This window comes from Glycine max, chromosome 9 (genome assembly GCF_000004515.6).
Source record: "Glycine max cultivar Williams 82 chromosome 9, Glycine_max_v4.0, whole genome shotgun sequence".
Taxonomy (NCBI): Eukaryota; Viridiplantae; Streptophyta; class Magnoliopsida; order Fabales; family Fabaceae; genus Glycine; species Glycine max.
In genome coordinates this window covers 40,914,045-40,925,917 of record NC_038245.2, presented here as the reverse complement: position 1 = coordinate 40,925,917, position 11,873 = coordinate 40,914,045, and the positions used below count along the sequence as shown (strand labels likewise).

The window sequence follows — 11,873 nt, the reverse complement described above, 5'->3', positions numbered from 1 at the left end:
AAAAGTGTAAATCTTCTACACTAACATGACTTGTAACCTAATTATTATAAAATTTGATAAACTTATTATAATAATTAGTAATGAGATGACAATGTAAAAAGTCTTTACTGTGTCACTGCATTGATTATTTATTCTTTGTAAAATTAATGAACATAGACACATCTTTCGTCTTTATCGTCACAAACTCAACCATTTTCTGTTAAATAAGTTCAATTAACTGTCAAAGTACTTTAATATAAATGTAAAAGTATATTTTATCTCCATGAAGTAACTAAAAAAACATTCCATATAAAGTTGCTGTCAAACTCATTTTTAGTCATGCATTTGTTTGAAAGGTACAAAGAGGGAATAGTAATTACGCTCGGAACCAACCTTAGTGTAAAATCTAGGTTCCCTATAGTGAGTTGGGTTGTATTTTCTCTTGGAATCTCCAGATTGGTGGAAACATGATTCTCTGAAGAATACATATCCACCAACTTTTAACCATTTGATCATCCTTGCAGCTAAATTCTCAACCTGAAAAGAATCAAGGAAAATAATAAAAGCCTTATCTATAAGGAGGATGAGGGAATAAAAAAAAAAGAGGTAGTGACAAGGAAGCAATGTCACTATTTCTCATCATGTTTTATTTATTTCCAATACTTTACATGAGCTTCAAGTACTTTCAAATTCACCAATAGACGATAGCTAGAAACATCAATACATCATTGTCATCGATTGCAAAAGGAAAAGGACAGAACCAACAGAGACAAAAAGAAGCCACAAAACACAATGTAAATTTAAGGAACACGCTATTTCATATCACCAAATTTAATATCAAAATTATACAACCTGGTCGTTATCACTTGGAAGTTAATTGGAACCATAACCGATTATGTCATACATCATGTTATCTTCAGATTATCTAAACTGATAACAAAACCATGAAAATTTCTACGCTTCAATTTTCTACAGGAAAAAAAAAACTCACCTCTTTATCTGAAAGATACATGAGTAACCAATTTGAGAATATCAGATCAACCGATCCTTCAGAAATATACAAGTTTGGAGAAGTGACATCAGCACACATGAACTTGACATTCTTGTGGTGTCCATTAATGCTTTCATTCTGCATCAAAATGATGTGGGATGAGAAATTAAGATCATTACTCGTTAATACATCACTATTTTTTTTTAGCGGGTAGGAATAAAAAATTATACAAGGATTTATAACACTCACACATCATAATCAATCAATTAAACTAGACCAAGTTAATGCATCACTATATAGGTACGACCAATTTTTTTCTTTTTAAAATTAACAAACATAATTAATGTTCAAATTGTGATTAAATATTAAAAATTGCAGTTACCTTCTTTATAGCACTCTCAATGAAATCCACAGCAAGTAACTGGCCAGCTTTCTTGGCCAATTCAACTGTGAATCTTCCAATACCTGCTCCAAGTTCTACAACTGATTTTCCTTCATATGGTGGTAGTAGGGACAAAACCTATGCGACAAAAAAATAGGTGAGTCAAAAAAGCACTCACTCTGAAAAGAAAAAAACAAAGGGTTATCGATAAAGGTACAAGGAGAAATTTTCTAGCCTCTCATGATCTTGCTTCTTATATTAGAAAGGAAAGTTGGCCATAGTATAATAACTTATTGAAAATTTGTCCCTATCAGAATTGAGGGTTACCGTCCTCTAACTAACATCCAAATTACTATTAGGCGCATAGTAAAAGAAAAGGCGATGACCCCTAAAACAAAGAATCCAAACGAGAGATAGAAAGAAAACATTTTTCTTATAGAAAAAGTAATTCATTTGGAGTCTTATAATCATTCACTACATGTCCTAACAATGTCAGCTTAAACAATGAATGTAATATATAAGGATTATTTTATTAGGTACGGGATAAAAAAAATTAAAAAGATATTTATTATATTAAAAATATAAAAACATTTAATGTTATATATTTTTAATTTTGATTTTAATTTCAATACACTGTCAATTTAGCTAAACATAAGCACCATCAACTAATTACAAAGATTAATAATTTTACCATATATGGTCATTTATATTTAAATAATTTAGTAAAAAAAATTGCACCATCAATATATTAAAAACTTTATTAAAAAAGGAATAATGCTAACTAGCATTCTGTGATGCAAGAAAGCATGTATTAGAGTTGAGTTATCGATTCTATCTAAGAACATTCACTTAGGACTGAGGGAAGAGTAAAATAATTAAAACTTAAGCTTTAGACGGACCGAAAAGATATTAATTAGTTATTAATTTTTATAAAGTAAAGAGGTCTTATATGTTGACAAAAAAAAGAAGAAGAAGGTATTATATAACTATGACATTGAAAATAAAATGTTGTTTGAAGGCATTCTCTAACGTGAGAAGTGAAGTTGAGAGTAAAATATTTAGAGAAAAAAGAAATGTTGCAAATGAGTAGAGTAATAGATGGAAGTGCAAATAAAGGCTTAAGGAAAGGCACAGACTTCGGGTCTCTCCTCCTTGTCGAGATCAGAGGCGTTGGAATCGAGCATCATTGACTCTACGGACAAGTCCGTCGTATGTTCAATCCAGTAGCTTTTCTGAACGCATCGTTCATCTACGTACGTACAACATTAATTAATCAACAGCTAAATTAATTAATGAAGGATGAGTAGTAATTAGCACGCAGAAGAATGAATTGTTCGTTCACCTTGCACCATCGCCATGGCTGAAGAGAACAAATTAAGACGAAAGAAATGGCTTGTTATGAGTTATGAGCTCAATACTATACTTCTTCCTCCATTTTATAGACACACATTCTTCTTCCTTTTTCTTTTCTGTTTTTTTAACGGGATGAGCCTGGGTCCCACTTTTTTCACCATTTAACCGCACTTCAATTCCTTACATAATACTAATACACACACCGACCCTTCTCATGTTCCTCTATGCCATTCAAGGACTAATGACATTATCCATATCGGACAAAATCTAACTCTGATATCATATTAAAGTGGAATAAAAGCATTCGAAAGATTCCTTTAAAAATTAATTCATAAAGAAGTGATTTAGCCAGCTATATAAACACTTATCTTATCATGTTTGTTAACTACTCGATGTGAGACTCTTAACACTTACTTTACACAATCTTGTTGTTTTCTTAGTGTATGGGTTAAAAAATTAAAAAATTAAATATTTTTATTAGAATGCGTTTAATTATATGTTAATAAATAAATTACCATGTAGTTCATATCATTTGGTAAACTAGGAATAGCCGTGGTTCCCGTCCCTGGTGTGAATATAACAGTACTATAGTCATCACTAACAACGAAAGTTTACTTAAAAAAACAGACAAGTCCTAAGTAGATAAGCTAAACTGTAAAATCTTGCTACTTTGCAACCTTAGCAAATTAAAACATAAATAAAAAAAATTTTACCCTAAGACTTGCTTATAATTGTTAAAATATTATAAAATTAAGATTTATTTACAATAACCAAAAGTAATCTATATATATAAATCGATTTTTTCATAGGTAAACAGACAAAGTGTCAATTTAACATTGAAATTATTTTAGACACACATCTCAATCACATTTAAATTCTATTAAAATTAATTCCAACAAAATTTAATATAAATAGACATTGAAAAATCAATGATGATGGATATTAACAATTTTCAAGTTATAACAAACGTATCAAATTAATTTGTCACGAGATAAAAGAAAAAAATATAATTATTTCACATCATTATGTTTTTTGTTTGTTTGATTTCTATAAAAGTAATTACAAATAATTATATTTGACACTTATATATATATATATATATTTACACATCCAAATGATAGGAATGTGAGATTTCTTTCCTATACATTAGTACATGCGATGAGACGGTAAATAATGTTAATGACAGGAAAAAAAAAAAGGAAACTCTTCTTTATAATAAAAAGGAAACTCTTCTTTATAATAAAAAGGAAATTCTTTTTTTTTTACCAAAGAAACTCTTTAGCAAGATGCACGAATATTATAAACTCTTAATAATATTAATAGACTCAAGTAACTATTTTTAAAATGGGTCTTTTAAATAAGATTTTTGTAAAAATAATTTAGCAATCCAAACATTTTAATAAACAAGAAACATATTCAGATCAAAACTTTAGGCGGAAGCATTATGAGATGAGAATACTAACCTTAGCAAGAGCAATGCACTTCTTTTATAGAGTTCTAACCATCACACGAATCTGAATAGAAATGTGCAACAAAATCGTGGGATTTAGTTATTGATATAATAAAAATATTTGCGTATCACCTTTTAATGAAGAAAATATTTTATCTAAAATGGACCATATCATAAATAGATTTTCATAGGAATATTTTAAATTAAAATCCACCTAAAATCAATTAAGCACGTATGCTACTAAAAAGGGAAATTCTATCCATTTCATGTTCAAATTTTGTAAATAAAAAATATTTAAAGAATTTTATATTTTTAAACAAGTCTATTAAACTCTTTAAATTAAATTAAACCTAAAAGATACATTTGAATACCATGTTCAAGAAGGAAAAAAAAGACTTACCAATTTCTGTAATTATTTTTGTACATAATATAATGAGATGTAGATGTTTAAATTTTTCTATCTACTAGATAAACTATTTAAATCCTTTATTTTTTTTTACTGAATCCTTTATTATTAAATGTTTTATTTTGATATATACAATTTTAATCAGAAAAAATACACAATCGTATAATATTATATTGTGTTAACATATTTTATATGTATATGGTTCTATTGATAAGTACATGACAAATTCATTAAATAATATAACAACACATCATGGGATACTAGTGTAAATTTACGAAATAAAATTCCATTACAGATACTCTTTTGATAAACTTGCAGTTTATTTTTATTTTTCTTTCAATAAAACTTTTTGTATCAAGATCTCATCTATTTTTTTTGTGAAAAATAAATGAATAAAATAAATCATTTCAACATCACATCATAAGATTCCATATATTATATAATTAAGAAAAGTTACCTAAATATTGTAATCTGTGTTCACTGTTTTTTTGTGTGTGCGTGTTGCTGGTTAGTACGAAAGGGATGCGCACGAAATGCACGAAACACTGACGTAGAACAGTGACCTTTTTAAGAGAAATATTAATTAAATAATCAAAATATATAAAATAGAATTTGACGGAAATCAAAGGGCTCCGAAAAATGAATTGTAATAAATACTATTTTTCGTATTTCTTCTTAACAAATAGTTTGTGAGATAATATTATTTAAACTATATTAGGAAGGCAGGAAGTGATACTAAGTCTAGATCCACTAGTTTTTATTTATATTATAAAAGATTCCCTAAAATAAAGACAAAAAAAATGAAATATATCTGAATCCTAAGGAATCTCAAGATTGTGGTTGAGATTGAGAAAGACACTAATAATTGAGAGCATTATATGTGTTTCAGTCTTCTAAATGAAAAGATAAAATGAAAGAGAGAGAAAAAAAAAAGGGTGATTATTGGACTTTCTTCCTTTAAATGAGTCAACTTTATTAACTCATTATAATCGAGAGTTTGGGAGGGGCAGAGGAAAATCAACCTCACATGGAACCAACAATAATGGAATGTAGGGCACAAATAATTGAGAGGTGCCACTAAATAATGAATGCATGTTTGGAAAAAAAATATTGAAAGGGATACATTCAAGAAAGAATGAGTCAACTGTAAAATGTTTTTGTCTTTTGCCTTATTGTTGTATTTCAACTAGAACCAATAATTATTTTAGTATTTCATAATCAAGTAAGATTGATCTAATTGATAAAGATAAGTTTCATTTTTTTTAAGTATGTGAATTCAATTACCGTTATAAATAGTAAGAAATTGTTAATAGATAATTTATAAATATTTTTACAAGTGCTTTTGAATTGTAAGGTTTATTCTAACTTTAATGAGCTTTTAAAACCAAATTCAACTAAATTTATTATTTTTATAAAAAAAACCTACTTTACAAAAAATGACCACACATTTGGCCAATTGCCATGACCTATAGTTGCACCTACTTGCAATTGTGGTACCCTCTAAGATAGCATGTAAGAGATTTGAACCCTCCATTAATTTACTCGATCTATTCATTTTGCCGACAAAATATATATATATCATTCCTTTACTCCTACTGATTCTACCACACATCATCATCAAAATAAAAATCTGCAGAAAATTAAACACGTCAAAGTATGAGAAATTGCATGCTAGAAAGACACAATCGATGTGAAGAAGTTTCATTTGGAATAAACAATTGTCTCTATAATATTACCAACCTATCTGAAATGTATTAAATTTGGATAACAGTATATGTTCAATTTCATAACTTTTTTATTTATTCATCTTATTTGTAAGTTTTGTGATTTGGAAGTAGTGCTCTTGTTGTTGTTGTTGAAATAATTGACAAAAAAGTGAGATAGGTAGAAAAAAAAACACAGTACAATGGTCCTATGTGTGGGGGACAACGGTTCCTTTGAGTTCTGTACGTACCAATGACAATGATTCACCTTGTCCTATACAAGAAGATGAAGTCGGTGAGGTACCGTTTTATTTTTCTGTTGGTTTTTTAGAACAACTTTAATGCAGTGGTTTAAACTATTTTTTGAATTAAGAAATCATAAATCATTGCACAAATAGTTGCAGCATTAGAGAGTAAGAAGGTAATTTTAAGTATTTTTGTAAAGATTTTTAAGTCTTGAGAGTTTAGACATCTCTAACTGTTTTACCTAAATTTTTTCTTAACTAAAAAATAAAATAGTAAGAAAATGTGAATAACCGATTATAAGAAATCGTATACTATGAACTTTAAAGTTGCGTATATATGAGACAAGCACATGTGCACAGACAAGTTTTATTCTTTTTCACATAAAATTTAAATTATACAACTAAGTCGAGTTTCACCGTTAGCCCGTTATAGATGCTCTATCGTGCACTTTTGGAATTTGGATTATTACAACTTTCATGTCAATTAATTTGTAATTTATCCAAAAATATATATTTCTTGGAAGTTAAAAATAAAACCTTATGGACCATTACCATTTTGGTATACATGATTGCAGGATTGTTTTCTGCCAACTTAAGAGAAATTACTTCGGTTAAGGAGCTTAGGACCACAAAAAATTCACATGCATGAATTGTCTCAATTATTTGGGTGCAGTTATAACTGTATACACTTATTAGGGAACTTTTTTTATACACTTATTATAGGGAACTTCATATGAGTAGAAAATCATATCGATAACATTTTTCTATATAGTTTTATTTTTATTTTTCTTCATCACACAATTTTCCTTCATCTCTTTCTATTTCTCTCATGGTTGTAAAAACCTTTATACAATTATATTCTGCAAAAATAGTTTCTCTTAAAAAAAAATTGATGGAAGCTTCTGAAAAAGGAACTGAATTGAATTATTAAATTAGCCTTGTTGAAAAATCAACATCCATTAATTATGCTAAACAAAATAATTTACAATTGTCGTAATTGAATGTTTAGTTAATGTTTGGGGTGGAAAAATAATTGAATTCAGTTTTAATACATTATCAGTGTAATTGTTTTTAAGGAAAGTGTAAATGTTTTTATACCGTTAAATAATTTCAAATCATATTAAATATCGATTTTAAAGTAATTTTTGTAATTTTTTTGATAAATTATTTTAAAATTTAGTTATTCGGCAATACATAATTAAATAATGTAAAAAATATTTATATGGTAAGTGTATATAAAGTTTAAATTGGAAGTTAAAGTTGCTTATTTGACACATTAACCCAACGTACATACATCTTTTTCACATGAGAATTTAAATTGTACAGATGTTCTATCAGTCTATCTTACACTTTTGCAATTTGTATAATTTTGACTTTCATGTACAATAACGTGTACTCTCCAAAATGTTAAAACATGCACCTTATTTTTTAGGTGTACTAGTGGAAGAAAAAGATAAATTATAAGAGTTTTAACGTTATTATTTTTTGATTGTATCAAAAATTGGTATTTAAATATTTTAATTATCGAGATTAGATATTAATGATAAATATTGAAGATCAAAATTATCAACAATAAAAGTTAAAAATAAAATTATCAATGATAAAGATTCAAAACTAAAATTATTGACAGTAAAAATGAGGAGAAAATTATAACAGTTACATGATATTTAAGATTTATACTTTATAAATATCAAAGGTGTTTTTTAATAAGTATTAAAACTTATAAATACCCTCATATTTTAAGTTCATATGATGTTAATATATCAATGAGTTACTATAAATGTTCTCAATCATTTTTTTTTCAGATAAGTATTTTTTAATTACTCTTTTTCTTTCAATAACATTTTCTTCTTCTTATAACATTTTATATCTCCTTTTTCTTCCAATAACACTTTGGTATTATATCTCTTTCTTATTTCTATAATATCTTTTTTATTTAATACATATTCTTAATTTATTTAATTATACTTACAATTATATAATTTTAGATCCAACTATACATAAAAATTTAACACATTAATCTAAAATAAATTATTTATCGAGATGATAAAAGACCTTCAAAAGAAAAAAATTATTCTTTTTCTTAAATTTTCATGAGATTATATTTGTTAAAAAAACAAATATAAAATTTACCGTCACCAAAGAGTTACTACATTAAAGTACTACTTGCCAAAGCTGTTTTACATTATCTTTTCTAATGAAACTAATAATTTTGATTTACTATAAGATAAGATTTAATTGTGTTTTCATGATGTTGTGTACGATTCGCCGCGTGGCGTTCGTGTTGAAAGATCAATGCATAATTGGCTTTTCGAGTGATTGAAAGGTTATCTAATTTCAATCGTTAATAGCCATTTACCATTAGAGTAGATAAGAAAGTGACATTCTGAATCATTTCCCAAGATAAAACTTTGAGTCTACAATCTATTGTTCAACTTCAATATACTATTAATAGATGGACCATAATATAAAAGTATTATATGATATTGTCATTCATCATTAATCACGGACTCGCTGTACATAAAATAGTTAAATTTTTATAATATTATTTTAAAAATATATATTAACGACCATTTTTTAAATAATTAATAGTATAACTTTGATTAAAATATATTTTTCTATCTATAAATATAAAAAAGTTTGAAATATGTCTATGCAAAATTTCTGATATATTTTTTATTCTTATAAAATTAAAATATGTTATTTTTTTTATCTAGAGTTAGACTTGGATAAATTCAAGTCTATGTGACATTTTTTAAAACTTAAATTATGGGTTAAAACATATTTTTGATTTTTATAAATAATGTTCAGAATTTGTCTCTGTAAAATTTTGAATCTTTTTTTCTTTTAAAAAAAATTGAAATATATTACTTTTTATTCAGACGTGGATTCAGGTATCCAAACCTACATGTTATTCTTGCATTGATTTTATTGATAACTATGAGAGTGAATGATTTCTGGAGGTTAAAAACCACCACAAAATGTAAAGAAAAAATCCTAAAAATTTGTATATCCCTCTTCTCTAACCTCATTCTTCTTTAACTTTCTTCATCTTCTCCATCCACTATGCTAATTCGAGAGAAAGGTGAATTTGAAAGTCAGGTTGTTGAGTTTGTAAGCAATGTTTGATTTCAATAGAACATTGGAATTAATATTCGTAATGTTGAATTTGGGAGTGAAAGTGTTAGATTTTCAGACTAAAGGAAAATTCAAAGAAGATGACAGGGTCAATAAGGTGGTACTGGCTATTGCATTTGAACATAACATTTAAAAAAAAATTGTTTATTTAAATTCGAAGATGAAGAAAGTTAAAGAATAAGGAAGTTAGGAAAGAGATATTTACAAAATTGTGGATTTTTTTTTTTACATTTTGTGACGATTTTTAACTCTCATGAATCACTCATTCACATAGTCATCAATGGAACCAATGAAAGCGTGACACATAGGTTTAAATATCCAAACCTACATCGACCAAAAAGTAATAAATTTCAAATTTTGAAGGATAAAAAAAGATTCAAAATTTTACAAGGATAGATTTCAAACATTTCAATATTTATAGGGACGAAAATATATTTTAGTCTATAATTTAAGTTTTAAAAAATGGCTAGTAGACTCGGATTCGTTCAATCCTAATTTCGGATAAAAAATAATATATTTCAATTTTACGAAGACGAAAAATATATAAGAACGAAAAATATATTTTAGTCTATAATTTTTTTATACTAATAACATATATTTATTAAAGTTATGGTGATTTTTTATATATAAACTATTATACTAGATGTATGTGATATTCTATATAACTATATGTTTTCCTTACATCAAATATCGATTTTTTATTTTACCGGCCACTTTTGTGTTTAGAAAAAAAAAAAATTCATATAACAATGCTCTTGAAAATGATGTCAACTTGTCAAGTAATGCCTATTAAATAGAAAAATATTTGTAAGAATCAGTTAAAATGTGCACATAATTTTAGACCACCTTCCACCACACACAAGAATACAAATACTTCCTTGTTCTAAAATTATTGATATTTTATTTTTACTTATTTAAAAATTATTGATGTTTTAAAAATTTTACGTTTGCTAATTTATTTTTTCACATATTCTCTCATTTAAAATAATTAAATTTGATGTTTACAAGAAACATTACACATTTACACAACCTATTTAAAAGCACTTCACTGAATAACAAATCACATTTAATTTATATCTTATATTAAATAAGAGAATTTTAAACTAAATACAATCATATTGCATACTTATATCCCTTAATATGTGTGTATTTGGAACGGAAGGAGTAACATGACCATATGTTAAAAGGGTTTTATGCATGCTTAGAGTTTGAGTCTTAATTACGTAAATAAAAAAATGTTTTATCGGAAAAACAAAAATGTACATTAATGATTTTTACAGATAAAGAAAAATTATTTTGTGGCCAAAATATATCTTTAGTATATTTACAAGAGTATAGGAGAAGATAACTAATATTAACCAACTAACTAAACTAAATAATCACAACTAAAGAAAAACCTATAATAATATCAATAAGAAATTAATTCTACTAACAAAAATTAATAATTTTATAATTAACATTTGTCCATAAAAAAATTAAATTAGTCACTTTCTCATGGTCTATTTCAAGAATGACAATAAAGCAGCATGGGTATTTAGTGATTACAAATAAATTTTCATTTACAGAAATAAGATAAATTTTTATATACCATAGTACAATTCTATATAAAATGAAAATTAAAAATAATATCTTAATGACATCAAATTCAATTATATATTTTGTAATAATCAAATTATGCATATTTTTGTAATATAAAAATTATTTTCTAACAACATTTATTATCACGAGTTCATCTTTTACAAAGATTTTTATGTCAAAACAAAACAAAATATACACATTGCATTAAATGAGAATTCTTTGACAATTGCGTTAAGTGGTAACGTCCTTTTCTTTAAACTCGTCTTGTCAGTTGCCATGACCAAATTTATGTTTAAATTTCAAATATGGGTATAGAAAATTATCAAACTCTTGATATAATTAGTAGACTTGCAAGTTTTCATCTCTTGTCATGTAATTTTTGCCCCTCATTGACCATGCAAGTTTTCATCTCTTTAGTGTTTTCCACTTTATGTAAACAAAAAATGTTTTAACTATTGTCACTTGTGTTTTTATGAATTGATGTATGACTTTGTCATTTATATAATTTGATATACTATTAACACTTTATTATTGTAATTCGTTATTTTTTCCTTTATTATGGAGTTGAATTATTGAATTATTATCATGTTAAGAGTATTATGTATAATGTATGTATATATATTCAAATAACGTAATGATTTTCCAAAA

The 11,873-nt window shown here is 26.2% G+C and overlaps 1 protein-coding gene across 1 annotated transcript; it reads right to left on the bottom strand.

Annotated features, from left to right (window-relative positions):
* Positions 1-297: 297 nt before the first annotated feature.
* Positions 298-2,840, bottom strand: LOC100808891 (phosphoethanolamine N-methyltransferase 1). Its single transcript, XM_014762231.2, has 5 exons — positions 2,695-2,840; positions 2,489-2,601; positions 1,353-1,490; positions 971-1,108; positions 298-516 (listed from the first exon to the last, which is right to left on the bottom strand). Exons 1-5 carry the CDS (start codon positions 2,708-2,710, stop codon positions 313-315), a joined length of 609 nt encoding a protein of 202 aa, XP_014617717.1. The 5' UTR covers positions 2,711-2,840; the 3' UTR covers positions 298-312.
* Positions 2,841-11,873: the final 9,033 nt, after the last annotated feature.